At 42.7% G+C, this 19,307-nt stretch overlaps 1 protein-coding gene across 3 annotated transcripts in view; it reads left to right on the top strand.

Annotated features, from left to right (window-relative positions):
* PTPRR (protein tyrosine phosphatase receptor type R) overlaps window positions 1–19,307 on the top strand; it is a 247,635-nt gene that overhangs the window by 204,057 nt on the left and 24,271 nt on the right. For all 3 annotated transcript variants that reach the window (XM_038756286.1, XM_038756285.1, XM_038756287.1), the window contains 2 exons: window positions 6,338–6,417; window positions 7,004–7,141. In XM_038756286.1, coding sequence (XP_038612214.1) covers window positions 6,338–6,417; window positions 7,004–7,141 — 218 coding nt within the window. The remainder of the gene's footprint in view (window positions 1–6,337; window positions 6,418–7,003; window positions 7,142–19,307) is intronic.

Here is a 19,307-nt window from a genome sequence, read left to right as displayed (position 1 = left end):
GGCTAACCAAGCATGGCTTCTTCCCTGACTCAAGAATGCAGGACTCCCATCTGCCTGGTCTGTTACTAATCTGCTATATGATTAATCAGTGGTATTTATTCAGCACTTACCATGTGCAGAGCACTATACCAATCGCTTGGGAGAGTACAAGTTGATAGACACCCTCCCCGCCCTCGAGGAGCTTCTTAATAATAATTATTATAATGGTATTTGTTAAGTGCTTACTATGCACCAGACACTGTTACTAAGCACTGGAATAGATACAAGATAATCAGGTTGGTCACAGTCTTAATCCCCATTTTCCAGATGAGGGAACTGAGGCACAGAGAAGTGAAGTGGTTTGCCCAAGGTCACACTGCAGACAAGTGGCGGAGCCGGGATTAGAACCCACATCCTTCTGGCTCCCAGGCCTGTGCTCTTTCCATGCTGCTTCTCAATTTACAATCCACCATCCTCCATGTGAGGAAGAAAAAACCTTCCCTCTTACCATCCATCCATCCATTCAGTCAGGCCGACAATCCCTTCTGCCCTCCCTCCCTGCTCTCTCCAGGGTTTTTCCCACAGTCTGGATGAAGTGTGTCATCATAGAAGCAACGTGGCTTAATGGAAAGAGCCCGGGCTCGGGAGTCAGAGCTGGTGGGTTCTAATCCCGGTTCCACCACCTGTATGCTGTGTGACCTTGGATAAGCCACTTAACTTCTCTGTGCTTCAGTTACCTCATCTGTAAAATGGGGATTAAGACTGTTAGCCCCATGTGGGATAACCTGATTAACTTGTATCTAACCCAGCGCTTAGAAGAAGGTTAGGCACATAGTAAGCGCTTAACAAATATTATTATTATTGTTATTGGTATTATTATCAGGAACGAAGTCGTAAGACTTCAGGACTGAGAACCTGCATAAAAGAAACTGATTATAGGGACAGTAGTTTGCATGAAGCGACATGCATTCATTCAGTCGAATTTATTGAGCGCTTACTGCAGCCAAAGCACCGTACTAAGCGCTTGGGAGAATACATTACAACTCTCATTCCTTTTAATCATGCTCCTGCAGGGACATGGGATGCAATGAGCAAGTTGGCAGGCGGGATTTCAGCACGACGAGAAGCGCACGTGCGGTCTTTACCCGCCGGCAAAACCAGGACTAGGACCCAGTTGTCCTGATTCCCAGAGCAGTGATCTTTCCACGGGACCAAACACGGGGCTTCGTCTCTAGGCGAGGAATGACTCACTCCCAGCGACTGTTGACCTTACAGTTGTGGACTCTCCAGTTTTAAACCAGCACATCATAGCCAAAACACTCCAGGGTAATTAGGAGAGTCAGCAAGTGTGACCTGCAGAGTTTCACTTGATTGCCCTCGCTGGCAGCCCCACTGATTATCTGCAGAATTTCTGCCAGTGGTCGCTCACACGAGTAGGTGTGCCAACTCAATATTGGATGAAGCCATTCATTCATTCATTCAATCGTATTTATTGAGCACTTACTGTGTGCAGAGCACTGTACTAAGCGCTTGGGAAGTACAATTTGGCAACATATAGAGACGGTCCCTACCCAACAGTGGGCTCACAGTCTAGAAGGGGGAGACAGAGAACAAAACAAAACATATTAACAGAATAAAATAGATAGAATAAATACGTGTGCAAGCAAAATAAATAAATAGAGTAAAGCCACAGGACCCTCGCTCGAGACAAAATTGGGACTACGGATGTAATCATCATCATCATCATAGTATTTGTTAAGCACTTATTATGTGCCGGGCATTGAACTAAGCGCTGGGGTGGATACAAGAAAATCCCACGGTCCCTGTCCCACGTGGGACTCACAGTCTCAATCCCCATTTTCCAGATGAGGGAACTGAGGCCTAGAGAAGTGAAGTGATTTGTCTAAGGTCACACAGCAGACAAGTGGTGGAGCCGGGATTAGAATTCATGACCTTCTGACTCCCAGGCTTGGGCTCTATCCATTCTGCCATGTTGCTTCTCACGCGGACTTAGCGGCACAGCCCCGAGGCCCCAAAACCTGAAGAAGGACCACCAACACCTTCACACAAATGGGGCTCCCAGAAGCCTCTTCTCCAGTCCAGCGGAGGGAGGACGCCCCAATAATGCCAAGACTTTTCCAACTTTTAGGCCCCTGGGAAGCCTGTGGTTGTAACTAGGGTCTTCCCCAGTCAATCAATCAATCAATCAGTGGTATTTACTGAGCACTTACTTTGTGCAGAGAACTGTACTAAGCGCTTGGCAGAGTGCAATACATCAGAGGAGGTAGGCATGTTCCCAGTAATAATAATAATAATAATGAGAAGAAGAAGAAGAAGAACAGGAAGAATAGCATTCATTAAGTGTTCCCTGTGTGTTGTTATTATTATTACTAATAATAATAATAATGGTATTTGTTAAGCGCTTACTATGTGCAAAGCACCGTTCTAAGTGCTGGGAGGATACAAGTTAATCAGGTTATCCCACATGGAGCTTGCATTCTAGAGGGGGAGACAGACATTGAAATAAATTACAGATATGTATATAATAATGGCATTTATTAAGCGCTTACTATGTGCAAAGCACTGTTCTAAGCGCTGGGGAGGTTACAAGGTGATCAGGTTGTCCCACAGGGGGCTCACAGTCTTAATCCCCGTTTTACAGATGAGGAACTGAGGCCCAGAGAAGTGAAGTGACTTGCCCAAAGTCACCCAGCGGACAATTGGCGGAGCCGGGATTTGAACCCATGACCTCTGACGGCACAGCCCGTGCTGTTTCCGCTGAGCCACGCTGCTTCTCATATAAGCTGTGGGGCTGAAAGTGGAATGGATATCAGGTGCTTAAAGGGTATAAATCCAAGCACCAGCAAGATGCGGAAGGGAGAGGGAGTAAGAAGAGAAGGACTGGGGCAGGGAAGGCCTCTTGGAGGATTTGTGATTTTTAATAACGCTTTGAAAGTGGGGAGTGAAGGTCTATCGGATATGAAGGGGGAGGGAGTATGTCGACAAGGGGTCACGTTGGATAGGTGAGATAGTGATGCAGTGAGTAGGTTGGCATTAAGAGGAGTGAAGCATGCAGGCTGGGTTGTATTTGGAAATCAGAGAGGTAATATACGAGGTGGTGAGCCGATTGAATGCTTTAAATCCACTGGTAAGGAGTGTCTGTTTGAATGGGGAGGTGGATAGGCAACCACTGGAGGTTCTTGAGGAGTGGACAGCAATGGACTGAACAGTTTTGTAGAAAAATGATTCAGACAGCAGCGTGATGTGTGGACCAGAGTGGGGAGAGTAGGGAGGCAGACTGATGCGGTCATCAGAACGGTAGCATCAATCAGTTGGTATTCATCGCTTGTTTACTTTGGGCAAACAGTCAATCTCATTTATCGAGCACTTATTGTGCGCAGAACACTGTACTTGGCTCTTCAGAGAGTCCAAACAACAACATGACAGACACATTCCCTGCCGAGGATGAGCCGCACAGCATTTTACTAATTGCGTGGGAGAGTCCAAACAATAGTCTTTGCCCTCAAGAAGTTCACAGTCTCAAGAGGGAGACGGACATTTAAAGAAATTAGAGATAAGTGAAGCAGCCAAGTATAAAGATACATACGGAAGTGCTGGAGGGGAAAGGGGAGAAAGATTACTTAAATGTCCATGGGTAAGTCAGTAAGGAGGGAAGTGGTTGGGGGGGGGCGGTGATGGGTGATTAGTCAGGGAAGGCTTCCTGGAGGAGATATAATTTTAGTCTGGCTTTGAAGAAGGGGGAAGTGCTGGACCATCAGATATGAAGGGGAGGGAGTTCCCAAAGGGGTGAATGGCAGGTGAGATGAGAGAGAGGGACAGTTGAGTAAATTGCAATTAGAGGGGTGAAATATGTGGGTTTCTTCTTCCTGTGGAAGAAGAGCAAAGATAAATAGTGTTGTCCCCAGCACTTAGCACAGGGCTTGGCACATTTAATTGTCATTCTTTCTGTGTCTCATTCTCATTTCTCCTATTTCCAGGTCCTTGCTTAAGTCCTTTCCCCTCCCTGGAACACACGCCCTCTTCAAATCAACCAGACCGCAGTTCTTCCCACCTTTAAAGCGCTTCTGAAATCTTACTTCCTCCAGGAGGCTTCCCCTGAGAAGCAGCTTGGCTTAGTGGAAAGAGCATAGCCTTGGGAGTCAGAGGTCATGGGTTCTAATTCTGGCTCTCCAACACTCATCAGCTGTGTGACTTTGGGCAAGTCGCTTAACTTCTCTGTGCCTCCGTTACCTCATCTGTAAAATGAGAATTAAGTCTGTGAGCCCCATGTGAGACAACCTGATTACCTTGTATCTACCCCAGTGCTTAGAAAAGTGCTTGGCACATAGTAAGAGCTTAACAAATAACATCGTCATCATCAGTTCTCCCCAAGCCGTATCCATATCCCAAGTATCTGTATCTGCTAGACTGTAAGATCCTTGATGACAGGGATCACGGCTGTGAACTGTATTGTGCTCATCGAAGCACTTAGTAAAGTGCTTTGCACACTGAAACCGTTCAGTAAATAATACCAATTGATATCCTCCAACTACAGCCTTGGTATTTTTTTAATGGCATTTATTAAGCGCTTACTATGTGCAAAGCACTGTTCTAAACGCTGGGGAGGTTACAAGGTGATCAGGTTGTCCCACGGGGGGCTCACAGTCTTCACCCCCATTTCACAGATGAGGTAACTGAGGCACAGAGAAGTGAAGTGACTTGCCCAAAGTCACACACCTGACAATTTGTGGAGCCGGGATTTGAACCCATGACCTCTGACGCCAAAGCCCATGCTCTTTCCACTGAGCCATGCTGCTTCTCAGTGGTAAAGTGGTATTTATGTGCCACTTATTCATTTATGCATTCATAAATCCCCTTAAAACATCTGTACGTATAGATTGACATACTCTGCTATTTGAGCACCTATCCATCTTTCCAGTCTCTTCTTCCTCCCATTGATTATTTATTTTATGCCTCTAATTTGTAAGCTTTTTAAAGGGAAGTGATGTCTACCGATTATATTGTACTCTCCAAAACTCTTAGTACAGGGAGATATATTAGACTGTAAGCCCACTGTTGGGTAGGGACTGTCTCTATATGTTGCCAATTTGTACTTCCCAAGTGCTTAGTACAGTGCTCTGCACATAGTAAGCGCTCAATAAATACGATTGATGATGATGATTTATATCTCCTATGTAAGTATATAGAGATATATACATATATGCACACGTGTACATACATAACATTCGTTAGCAGCTTACTATGTCCCGACCTCTGTGCTAAGCACTGGGGAAGATACAAGTTAAGTAGATTGGACATAATTTCTGTACTAGACGAGGCTAACAGTTTAAGAGGGTGGGAGAGCAGTTCTTTTATCCCCATTTTACAGATGAGGAAACTGAGGCACGGAGACTTGCCCAAAGTCACACAGCCAGCGAGTGGAGGAGCCAGCACTTGAGCCCAAGTTTTCTATCAAGCCCACACTCCTTTTGCTAGACTTCACAGTCACCCAGTAGGCCCCCAATAAATGCAAATTGACCCCCAATTAAAAGTCACTGATGGATTGACTAAGTCACATTCCCCCTTAAACAAAAAAATTGACCCCCAGTAAAAGTCACTGATGGATTAACCAAGTCACATTCCCCCTTAAACAAAAAAATCCCATCCCGAGGATGAAGCAGTGTTGTCTAATGGATAGAGCCCGGGCCTGGAATCAGGAGGACTTGGGTTCTATTCCCAGTTGTGCCACTTGTCTGCTGTGTGACCTCAGGCAAATCACTTATCTTCTCTGTGCTTCAGTTACCTCATCTGTAAAATGGGGATTAAGACTGTGAGCCCCACGTGGGACATGGACTGTGTGTCCAACCTGATTAGCTCGTATCTATCCCAGCGCTTAACACAGTGCCTGCCACATAGTAAGTGCCTAACAAATACCATTTAAAAATAAAATAATGGAGATAATTCATCACTGTCCACGGTTCAAACTGTCCCATTCTTACGGTCAGTCAGTCAACTGGCCGACTAGTATTTAATATGCTCTCTCACGGTGTCTTCCTCCGTACCAAGCATTCATCGACTTAACCATTTCTCTCTTTCCCTTCTCTCATTTCCATCCCAAATAACTTCTTGGACTGTGTGTGTACTCTGGCAAAACGTAGGTCCGTGAAAACGGGAGTTTCTTCCACTCACATATTTTCTAAATTAACAAATAGGGTTTAAACAGAACGTTCATCCACCTTAAGAAGCTTTCATCTCCTTTGCAGAACTTTCCACCTACTCCTGTTCTTGTCTGCTGAGGAGAAGTGGCAGGAACACCCCAATGGGTTTAATTTCGTATTTATCTTGTTTTCATTCTTAGATCCGCTCAGCAGAGTGTGTTTGAAGCCAAAAAACGCAACCGATGCATTGAGCACTTACATTAATGCTAATTACATCCGGGTGAGTAAATCAATGTGTTTCTCAGCCAATCTTGTCTGAATGTTTTTTTAATAGAGCACACTATGATAAATTTGATTCAATTTCCGATTCATCTGCCTTGCTACTTAACCCTTATCATCCTCTGAGCTACATTCATTAGATCTCCCGCTAATTACCAGGCTTCATGAAGGATTTGTGGATTCTCTCACAATTTATCTCACAAACCACGGACCAATACTCAGTCTTACCAGAAAAAAAAAGTCTAGTGAATTTGTCTACGCTTTGGGCATTTGGCATTCATCCCACCCTCAATCCCACAGCACTTCTGTCCATATCCATAATTTATTTTAATGTCCGTCTCCCCAGTTCATGTGAACAGGGAACGTCTTCCAACACTGTCTTACTATACTGTCCCAAAAACATATTACAGTGCTCTGCACATAGTAAGCCCTCATTAGATACCATTGATTGATTGATTCTGCTGTGGTCTTGTAAATTCCTTTCACACCCTCTATGTTGCTTTTGGATAAATCTTATCCAAAAATCCTTCAATATTAGCGCAAGGCGAGATTGAAAGTCAATATTTTTGTCTCTGCTTCCTAACCAGGGATACGGAGGTAAGGAGAAAGCTTTCATTGCTACCCAGGGACCAATGATCACCACCGTGAACGACTTCTGGCAGATGATCTGGCAGGAAGACAGCCCTGTCATCGTCATGATCACCAAGCTGAAAGAAAAAAATGAGGTATGAGCTCTCCGGAAGGATTACAGTGTGACCTAGAGGAAAGAGCAGGGGCCTGGGGGTCAGAAGGACTTGAGTTCTAATTCTGACTCCACCACATCTCTGCTGTGTGTTATCTTGGGCACGCCACTTAACCTCTCTGGGCCTCAGTTACCTCTCTGTAAAATGGGGATTCAGAATGAGAGCTCTGTGTGGGACAGGGACTGTGTCCAACCTGCTTAACTTGTACTTACCCCAGCACGTAGAACAGGGCTTGGCACATAGTAAGTGCTTAACAAGTAGCATCATTATTATTATAATTATTATTATTTTAATCCCGGTTTCACTATTTAGCTGCTTTGTGACTTTGGGAAAATCACTTAAATTCTCTGTATCTCAGGTCCCTCATCTGCAATACACTCTCCTAGTTAGAATGTGAGCCCCTTGTGGAACCTGATTTCCTTATATCTACCCCCAGCACAGAGTACAGTGCTTAATAATACCACAATTATTTATTAAGTAATTAATTATTCATTAAGTAATATAGTAAGTGCTTAATAAATACCACAATTATTATTATCATTATTAGTGGCAGACCTGGTTCTGCCCTGTTTCTTAGGGAGGAGCAGATAGTGATCATTACATTGACTAAGGGTCTTCTGGGTGCTTTGGAAAGAGCCCAGGCCTGAAAATCAGGAGACCTGGGTTCTAATCCTGGCTCTGGTTCTTCCTTGCTGGGTGACCTTGTCCAAGTCACTGAACTTCCCTTTGCCTCAGTTTCCTTAGTATTCTCAGTCAGAAATGTGGAAATGTCGTACCTGTCCTCCTTCCCTCCCCATGTGGAACAGGGATCATGTCTGATCTATTTATTTATTTATTTATTTTACTTGTACATATCTATTCTATTTATTTTATTTTGTTAGTATGTTTGGTTTTGTTCTCTGTCTCCCCTTTTAGACTGTGAGCCCACTGTTGGGTAGGGACTGTCTCTAGATGTTGCCGACTTGTACTTCCCAAGCGTTTAGTACAGTGCTCTGCACACGGTAAGCGCTCCATAAACACGACTGATTGATTGATTGATCTAATTATCTTGTATCTATTCAGTGTTTGCACGTAGTAAATCCTTAACAAATATTCTTGTTGTTGTTATTCTTATTATCATTATTATTACTATAAATATGAAACAAGAAAGTGACACATTCCCTGCTCACAAGAAGCTTAGACTCTGTGGAGGAGATAGACATAAAACTAGTTACCAAGTAACAAAATAAGTAATTGAATGTAAGTAGAATAAACATATATGCATAAATGTTTAGGGTGGTGTGTATAAGAATGGTGTTTAGTACAGTGCCTGGCCCATAGAGAAGCAGCATGGCACAGTGGAAAGAGCCCGAGATTGGGAATCAGAGGTCGTGGGTTCTAATCCCGGCTCCGCCACTTGTCAGCTGGGTGACTTTGGGCCAGTCACTTCACTTCTCTGGGCATCAGTTTCCTCATCTGTAAAATGGGGATGAAGACTGTGAGCCCCACGTGGGACAACCTTGACTACCTTGTATCCCCCCCAGCGCTTAGAACAGTGCTGTGCACATAGTAAGTGCTTAACAAATACCAACATTATTATTATTATTATCGTAAGTACTTAATAAATACCATGAAAAAAAATCCTACAGATAACTGAAGAGTTTATATGACTTGGGATGCTGAGAATTAATTAGGGAAGGCAAGCTGAAGGAGGTGGGCTTTTAGGGGGCTTTGCTTATGGGCCTTCCGTGTTTCTGTCGGATTTGGGGAGCGAAACTGTTCCAAGTCAGGAGGAAGAAGCAGCATATCCTAGTGGAAAGAGCCTTGGCCCGGGAGTCAGAGGACCTGGCTTCTTATTCCGGCTCTGCCAAATGCTTGCTGTGTGACCTTGAGCAAGTCACTTCACTTTCTCCGTGTCTCAGTTCTCAGTTCTCCTTTAGACTATAAGCTTGTTGTGGATGGGGAATATTGTAATATTGTACTCTACCAAGCTCTTAGTATGGTGCTCTGCATACAGTAAGCCCTCAGTAAATACTATTGACTGACTGACTGATTCCCTCCTTCTTAGACTGTGTCCCAACCTAATTCACGTGTATCTACCCCCGCGCTTAGAACAGTGTTTAACACATAGTAAGTGCTTAACAAATAACATTTAAAAAAATACGTGAGAAAGCCAAGAACTGTATACTCTTGCCCGTGTAGCTGAGAGGAACAAAGAGAGAAGATAAAATGTGATTACACTTTTGGTAACGAACATTTTTATGAAGTTGGCATTCAAAGTCTTTAGGACCAGATCACAGCATTTCAAAGTAGTTGATATTGCTATTATCTTAGTGTGTGCAGAGAGCTCTAAGTACAAAGTGTATAATTATCTCGATGGTCCTCAGAGGAAGGGAGGGGTAGGCTTTGCCATCCTTCCTTAGGAGATAGGAAACAGAGGCCCAGAAAAGGAAAGTGACTTAAACACTCTGATACCCACCCCACCACAGCCCATAAGTAAATATCCTTTTACTCTGTTGCTTCCCCTGGGAATAATTGATTTTAAGATCTGTCTCTGTGTTAGACTGTAGGGATTATGCCTGTCAACTCTAATGCACTCTCCCAAGCACTTATTACAGTGCCCGGAACACAGTAAGAGCTCAATAAATACCATTGGTTGATTGATGGATTGATTGATCATCATCATCATCGATCGTATTTATTGAGCGCTTACTATGTGCAGAGCACTGTACTAAGCGCTTGGGAAGTACAAATTGGCAACATATAGAGACAGTCCCTACCCAACATGAGCTCATTGAGAACTCCCAGGGTTTATTACAGTACTTGCTACATAATAAGCCCTCAAAATCCTATTATTGTTAATATTAATAATTGTTATTATTATTATCTGCAGCAGTAATGAAGACTTACAAGACACAACCTGCCCTTGTTCTTGCTCTGGTCCTAAAGGGACAAAAATGTCACTCCTTCTGGAACTGAAAAGCAATTTAACCTAATGAAGTTAGTCAAGATTTACATTCCTAACATCGAGTTCAAGAAAGTCTGTCCATAACTGTGAAATCCTCTTGCTAGACTTTAAGCTCCTTAAGGATTAAGATCATGTCTACTAACTCTATTGTACTCTCCCAAGCACTTAATACAGTGCTCTGCACAGAGAAGCACTTAATAAGTCGGATCTATGGATTTATTGATAATCTTTTGACTGGTTGTTGCTGTATCATACTTTCCCAAGCGCTTAGTACAGGGCTGTGCATGCAGTAAGTGCTCAATAAATACCACGGATTGATTGATTGATTCTGAAAGATGTCTGGGGGCAACCATAAGACTGTTTTGAAGAAAAGGCTCAAGTGTTATAATTCACATCCTCCATTCAGTCATTCATTTAATCATATTTATTGAGCGCCTGGGAGAGTACAGTATAACAATCAGTGTCATGTGCCTGGATTTCCACTTAGCTGACTATCAGCAGGGCACGCTGTCACCAAGAGCATGTGGGAAATTTTCACTATCGATCTGCTTATGAAAACCTCCCGCTGCCCAGACAGTTCAGAAATGCAGTCTGGGGGGGTTATAGAGGAAATTCTGAAATTTCAGCTATTCAAACAGAACGAAAAGAAGAATGGCTTGAAAAGAAGGGTGCAGTGGATTTCAGACGCTCAGGAAACCATCTGAATAACAAATTTGCCCTGCCGTTGAGTTGGTGTTTACTGTCATTGTTCGGGGCAGACAGCAGTCATTTCCTCCCAGTAGCAAGGGAGGTTGAGAGACGGAGAGGGCCATCTTTAGGAATTCCCAGGCTTTGTGGAATGGGCTCCTGCTTGATCCCAACATTCCGATGGGACATTTGGCCACAGTGGACACAGAGTGCTATTAGATTCATTCATTCATTCAATCATACTTACTGAGCGCTTACTGTGTGCACAGCACTGTACTAAATGCTTGGGAGAGTACAATATAACAATAAACAGACACATTCCTTGCCCATAACAAGCTTACAGCCTAGAAGGGGAGACAGACATTAATATAAATAAATAAATTACAAATATGTACATAAGCCAGTGAGGCTGGTGGGGTTGGGGGGACTATGCAATTCCGCCTTTTATTGAACACTTTTTTTTTTTTTTTGCAAAATGGGATTGGTAAAGGAGCTAGATACAGAGAACCTAAAATGTCCTTGCTTTTAAGAAGAAATTAAAAATGATTGTCTATCTCCCCCACTAGGCTGTTAGTTCCTTGAGGACAGGGATCGTGTCTACCAACTTTATTGTACCGTACTCTCCCAAGTGCTTAGTACAGTGCTCTGCATGAAGAGCTCAATAAATACCATTGGCGAATTAAATGATTGGGTTGCAAATAGTAGTTAAAAATTCCCTGCCTCTCCTACCTGACCACGCTGTTGTCCTGCTACAACCCAACACACACACTTCACTCCTCTAACGATTACTCTCCCCAGCTTCAAAGCCTTACTGAAGGCACATCTCCTCCATTAAGCCTTCCCTGACAAAGCCCTCATTTCCTCTCCTCTCGCTCCCTTCTTGCCCTTGGATTTGCTCCCTTTATTCATTCATTCATTCATTCATTCAATCATATTTATTGAGCGCTTACTGTGTGCAGAGCACTGTACTAAGCGCTTGGGAAGTACAATTTGGCAACATATATATATTCACCCCTCCTTCAGTCCCCTTCTATCAGTCAATCTATCAAGTGTATTTATTGAGTGCTTACTATGTGCAGAGCACTGTACAAAATGCTTGGGAGGGTACAATACAGCAGAATCGGCAGACACGTTCCCTGCCATAACAAGCTTATGTTTGCAGGGAACATGTCTACCAACTCTGTTATATTGCTGTATTTTACTCTCCCAACCACTTACTACAGTGCTCATCACACAGTAAGTGGTCAATAAATACGATTGATTGATTGATTGATTGATTGAGTGGTTGCCTCCATCAGACAGAACTGCAAGAGAAGGGGACCAAATGATTTTAAAAGGGTTGTTTCTTGCTGTTCGGAAATCACCTCAGTCAAAGCTCTAGGGCCCAAATTCCTCGAATCAGTGCTGTGCAAATAGAAAGTAATTCTTTCAATCTGAACTTCACTATTTGCCCCATAAAATTTCCTCCATTTCACTCAACACCAATCAACTAAAGTTGTGTGAAACCAGATCCGGGAGAGAGTGGATAAAACCAGCTTGTCCAGGTCTGGAGCTTAATAATAATAATAATAGTAATGGCATTTGTTAAGCACTTACTACATGTGAAGCACTGTTCTAAGCGCTGGGGGTGATACAAGGTGATCGGGTTGTCCCACGTGGGGCTCACAGTCTTAATCCCCATTTTACAGATGAGGTAACTAAGGCTCAGAGAAGTGAAGTGACTTGCCCAAAGTCACACAGCTGACAAGTGGCGGAGCCAGGATTAGAACCCATGACCTCTGACTCCCAAGCCCGGGCTCTTTCCACAGAGCCATGCTGCTTCTCCCAGCTTCCCACACACCAGGCCAAAACCACTTTATCTTTAATGCCATTTAGGAGCAGAGGAGTGAGGAATGACTGCAATGCTATTATCTTATTTACTGACATATATATTCATTCAGTCAGTCATATTTATTGAGCGCTTACTGAGTGCAGAGCACTGTACTAAGTGCTTGGAAGACTACAATTCAACAATAAGCAGACACATTCCCTGCCCACAATGAGCTTACAGTCTAGAGGACAAGCCCGAACCATTCGCAGCCAATCGCAAGGCATCTGGTCTGGAAATCATCAACTCCTAAACCAGAGCCTCGTTATTTGAATGAAACATTTTAATTAATTCATTCATTCAATCGTATTTATTGAGCGCTTACTGTATGCAGAGCACTGTACTAAGCGCTTGGGAAGTACAAGTCGGTAACATATAGGGACGGTCCCTACCCAACAGCGGGCTCACAGTCTAGAAGGGGGAGACAGACAACAAAACATATTAACAAAATAAAATAGAGTAAATTTGTACAAATAAAATAGAGTAATAAATACATACAAACATATATACAGAGAAGTGACGTGACTTGCCCAAAGTCACACAGCTGACAGTTGGCGGAGCCAGGATTTGAACCCATGACCTCTGATTCCAAAGCCCAAGCTCTTCCCACTGAGCCACGCTGCTTAGTACTGTGTAGTAGCACTGTGTAGTACTCTCACAAGATTTCACAAAATCTTTCCTTAGAATCTATGCCCATTCTCAAAAAATCTGTTTACTAGGTAGTTAACATGAGCTAATGGTGGGGCCAGTGCCTTCCATTACAAACCTACACCCTTAAAAATGGGATGAAGTAGCTGAGAAAGCCAATAAAAGCACCATTATTTGCAGACGATAAAAACACGCGGGTAGATTTTGAAAACAAGAAGCTGTTAAAATAAGAAAATACGATTCTCAAAAGTGCGAGATCCCATATGCTCCTAATTCGGAACTGTTCAGTAAGCAGGTCATGGGTTTTTTTTAGGATTAAGAAACACGGTAGGAGAGCAGCAGAGCCTAAAGCATAGGGCTGAGAGTCAGAAGGACCTGGGTTCTAATTCTAATTCTAATTGTCTGCTGTGTGACCTTGGGCAAGTCCCTTCAGGCCTCCGTGCCTCAGTTACCTCACCGATAAAATGGGGATTGAGGCTGTGAGCCCCATGTGGGACGGGGTCTGCGTTGAACCCAGTTTGCTTGTATCCACCCCACTGCTTAATACGTTGCCTGGCCCATTGTAAGTGGTGAACAAATACCAATCAATCAATCAATCAATCGTATTTATTGAGCGCTTACTGTGTGCAGAGCACTGGACTAAGCGCTTGGGAAGTCCAAGTTGGCAACATATAGAGACAGTCCCTACCCAACAGTGGGCTCACGGTCTAAAAGGGGGAGACGGAGAACAAAACCAAACATACTAACAAAATAAAATAGAATAGATATGTACAAGTAAAATAAATAAATAGAGTAATAAATATGTACAAACATATATACATATATACAGGTGCTGTGGGGAAGGGAAGGAGGTAGTTTTCATGTATTTTACTGAATGATTGGTCGGGACGTAATGCTATATTTTATTCCCAGGACTGTGTGATTAAAAATAGGTTTTCCTAAGGGCTTAGTACAACATGTCAGACTTAATAGGAACTGAATCAATACTATTACTACCGCTACCGTTACTACTATGGCTAAGATTTGCTGGCAATGGAAGCTAGAGATATATTATATTGGTTTCCTCTTTCAATTCTCTCCTCCTCTAGATGGTAAGCTTCTTGTTGTCAGGGAACATGTCTACCGACTTTGTTATACTGTATACTTTGTTAGACCAAGTGCTTGGTACAGTGCTCTGCACACAGTCAGTGCTCAATAAATATAATCGATTGATTGATTAGTAATAGAGATATATTGGTTAGGTAGGGACCGTCTCTATATATTGCCAACTTGTACTTCCCTAGCACTTAGTACAGTGCTCTGCATACAGTAAGTGCTCAATAAATATAATCGATTGATTGACTTTTAGACTGTGAGCCCACTGTTGGGTAGGGACTGTCTCTATATGTTGCCAGCTTGTACTTCCCAAGCGCTTAGTACAGTGCTCTGCACACAGAAAGCGCTCAATAAATACGATTGATGATGATGATGATTAGTCATAGAGATATATTATATTGGTTCGGTAGGGACCGTCTCTATTTGTTGCCAGCTTGTACTTCCCAAGCGCTTAGTACAGTGCTCTGCACACAGTAAGCGCTCAATAAATACGATTGAATGAATTTTGGTTTCCTCTTTCAGTTCTCTCCTCCTCTAGATGGTAAGCTTCTTGTTGTCAGGGAACATGTCTACCGACTTTGTTATACTGTATACTTTGTTATACCAAGTGCTTGGTACAGTGCTCTGCACACAGTCAGTGCTCAATAAATATAATCGATTGATTGATTAGTAATAGAGATATAGTATATTGGTTAGGTAGGGGCCGTCTCTATATGTTGCCAGCTTGTACTTCCCAAGCGCTTAGTACAGTGCTCTGCACACAGTAAGTGCTCAATAAATATAATTGATTGATTGATTAGTTATATTGGTTGGGTAGGGACCGTCTCTATATGTTGCCAGCTTGTACTCCCCAAGCACTTAGTACAGTGCTCTGCACACAGTAAGCGCTCAATAAATACGATTGAATGAATATTGGTTTCCTCTTTCAGTTCTCTCCTCCTCTAGATGATAAGCGTCTTGTTGTCAGGGAACATGTCTACCGACTTTGTTATACTGTATACTTTGTTATACCAAGTGCTTGGTACAGTGCTCTGCACACAGTAAGTGCTCAATAAATATAATCGATTGATTGATTAGTAATAGAGATATATTATATTGGTTGATAGGGACCATCTCTGTATGTCGCCTTGTACTTCCCAAGTGCTTAGTACAGTGCTCTGCGCACAGTAAGTGCTCAATAAATATAATTGATTGATTAGTAATAGAGATATATTATATTGGTTGGGTAGGGACCGTTTCTATATGTTGCCAGCTTGTACTCCCCAAGCGCTTAGTACAGTGCTCTGCACACAGTAAGTGCTCAATAAATACGATTGAATGAATGAATGAATATTGGTTTCCTCTTTCAGTTCTCTCCTCCTCTAGATGATAAGCGTCTTGTTGTCAGGGAACATGTCTACCGACTTTGTTATACTGTATACTTTGTTAGACCAAGTGCTTGGTACAGTGGTCTGCACACAGTCAGTGCTCAATAAATATAATCGATTGATTGATTAGTAATAGAGATATATTATATTGGTTGGGTAGGGACCGTCTCTATATGTCACCAACTTGTACTTCCCAAGTGCTTAGTGCAGTGCTCTGCACACAGTAAGTGCTCAATAAATATAATCAGTTGATAGATTAGTAACAGAGATATATTGGTTGGGTAGGGACCGTCTCTAAATGTTGCCAACTTGTACTTCCCAAGCGCTTAGTACAGTGCTCTGCACACAGTAAGCGCTCAATAAATACGATTGAATGAATGAATGAATACTGGTTTCCTCTTTCAGTTCTCTGTAATGAGAGTGATTAATTAATCAATAAGAATAAGAATAATTGCATTTGTTAAGCGCTTACTATGTGCCAAGCACTGTTCTAAGCACTGGGGTAGATACAAGGTTATCAGTTGTCCCATGTGGGGCTCACAGTCTTAATCTCCATTTTACAGATGAGGTAACTGAGGCACAGAGAAGTTAAGTACCTTGCCCAAAGTCACACAGCTGACAAGTGGCAGAGCTGGGATTAGAACCCACGACCTGTGACTCCCAAGCCCGTGCTCTTTCCGCTATGCCGCACTGCTTCCCCAATGGTATTTATTGAGCACGTACGGCGGCAGAACACTGTACTAAGTGTTTGGGAGATTATAATAGAACAAATCAGAGGTCCTGGGTTCTAATCCCAGCTCTGCTCCTTGCCTGTTGTGTCACCTTGAGCAAATCATCAAACTTCTTTGTACCTCAGTTTCCTCATCTGTAAAATGGGAATCCAATACCTGCTCTCCCTTCCACTTAGACTGTGAGCCCCAGGTGAGGTAGGGACTGTATCCGACCTGATTATGGAAGCAGCTTGGCCCAGTGGACAGAGCACGGGCCTGAGAGTAAGAAGGTCATTGGTTCTAATCCTGCCTCCACCACTTGCCTGCTGTGTGACCTTGGGGAAGTCACTTCACTTCTCTGGGCCTCAGTTCCCTCATCTGTAAAATGGGGATTAAGACTGTGAACCCTATGGTGGACAGGGACTTCGTCCAACCCGATTATCTTGTAACTTGTATCTTGTTGCCAACTTGTACTTCCCAAGCACTTAGTACAGTGCTCTGCACACAGTAAGCACTCAATAAATACGATTGAATGAACTACTCCAGTGCTTGGAACAGTGCCTGGTGCATAATAAGCACTTAACAAATACTATTATTATTATTATCTTGTGCCGACTTGTACTTCCCAAGCGCTTAGTACAGTGCTCTGCACACAGCAAGCGCTCAATAAATACGATTGAATGAACTACTCCAGTGCTTGGAACAGTGCCTGGTGCATAATAAGCACTTAACAAATACTATTATTATTATTATCTTGTGCCGACTTGTACTTCCCAAGCGCTTAGTACAGTGCTCTGCACACAGCAAGCGCTCAATAAATACGATTGAATGAACTACTCCAGTGCTTGGAACAGTGCCTGGTGCATAATAAGCACTTAACAAATACTATTATTATTATTATCTTGTGCCGACTTGTACTTCCCAAGCGCTTAGTACAGTGCTCTGCACACAGTAAGCGCTCAATAAATACAATTGAATGAACTACTCCAGTGCTTGGAACAGTGCCTGGCGCATAATAAGCACTTAACAAATACTATTATTATTATTATCTTGTGCCGACTTGTACTTCCCAAGCGCTTAGTACAGTGCTCTGCACACAGCAAGCGCTCAATAAATACGATTGAATGAACTACTCCAGTGCTTGGAACAGTGCCTGGCGCATAATAAGCACTTAACAAATACTATTATTATTATTATCTTGTGCCGACTTGTACTTCCCAAGCGCTTAGTACAGTGCTCTGCACACAGCAAGCGCTCAATAAATACGATTGAATGAACTACTCCAGTGCTTGGAACAGTGCCTGGCGCATAATAAGCACTTAACAAATACTATTATTATTATTATCTTGTGCCGACTTGTACTTCCCAAGCGCTTAGTACAGTGCTCTGCACACAGTAAGCGCTCAATAAATACAATTGAATGAACTACTCCAGTGCTTGGAACAGTGCCTGGCGCATAATAAGCACTTAACAAATACTATTATTATTATTATCTTGTGCCGACTTGTACTTCCCAAGCGCTTAGTACAGTGCTCTGCACACAGCAAGCGCTCAATAAATACAATTGAATGAACTACTCCAGTGCTTGGAACAGTGCCTGGCGCATAATAAGCACTTAACAAATACTATTATTATTATTATCTTGTGCCGACTTGTACTTCCCAAGCGCTTAGTACAGTGCTCTGCACACAGCAAGCGCTCAATAAATACGATTGAATGAACTACTCCAGTGCTTGGAACAGTGCCTGGCGCATAATAAGCACTTAACAAATACTATTATTATTATTATCTTGTGCTGACTTGTACTTCCCAAGCGCTTAGTACAGTGCTCTGCACACAGTAAGCGCTGAATAAATACGATTGAATGAACTACTCCAGTGCTTGGAACAGTGCCTGGCGCATAATAAGCACTTAACAAATACTATTATTATTATTATCTTGTGCCGACTTGTACTTCCCAAGCGCTTAGTACAGTGCTCTGCACACAGCAAGCGCTCAATAAATACGATTGAATGAACTACTCCAGTGCTTGGAACAGTGCCTGGCGCATAATAAGCACTTAACAAATACTATTATTATTATTATCTTGTGCCGACTTGTACTTCCCAAGCGCTTAGTACAGTGCTCTGCACACAGCAAGCGCTCAATAAATACGATTGAATGAACTACTCCAGTGCTTGGAACAGTGCCTGGCGCATAATAAGCACTTAACAAATACTATTATTATTATTATCTTGTGCCGACTTGTACTTCCCAAGCTCTTAGTACAGTGCTCTGCACTCAGTAAGCGCTCAATAAATACGATTGATTGATTGATTAGTACAGTGCTTGGCATATAGTAAGCGTTTAATGAATACCGTCATGATCATCACTATTCCTTAGTACAGTGCCGTGCACACAGTACGCGCCCAATAAATACGATTGAGTGAATATTCCTTCCTTTCTCAAGACGGTTGTTTTCTCTTTCCTAACTTTATCAGTTTTCTCATTCTTTGGGATTAGATTGGATTTTGGAGATAGAATTGCCGATTCCAGTCAGCGAATTAATGTAAATACACTGGGAAAAACGGACCGATGAAGTCAGACGCACAAGGCTCATTTTGTGTATCAGCATGTAAACCCGGAAAGTGCAGGTGAACATAGTATTGTAAGGAGCGTGGTGGCACTACTGACTCACTGGACATTCATCTAAACTCCATGTGTCTGTGAGTTATATATTTAGAATCTGTTTCAGTTTTTTTTAGAGGAAACAGGTGACTATCTATTCTGGAAAAATTAACAAAGGCTTGGGGGCCGACACCAAGAGAGAGCGAGAATAGGAGCAGTT

The sequence above is a fragment of the Tachyglossus aculeatus genome, chromosome 14, assembly GCF_015852505.1.
Source record: "Tachyglossus aculeatus isolate mTacAcu1 chromosome 14, mTacAcu1.pri, whole genome shotgun sequence".
NCBI lineage: Eukaryota > Metazoa > Chordata > Mammalia > Monotremata > Tachyglossidae > Tachyglossus > Tachyglossus aculeatus.
Note: the sequence above shows the minus strand (reverse complement) of the source record. Positions and strands in the feature narration are given on the sequence as shown.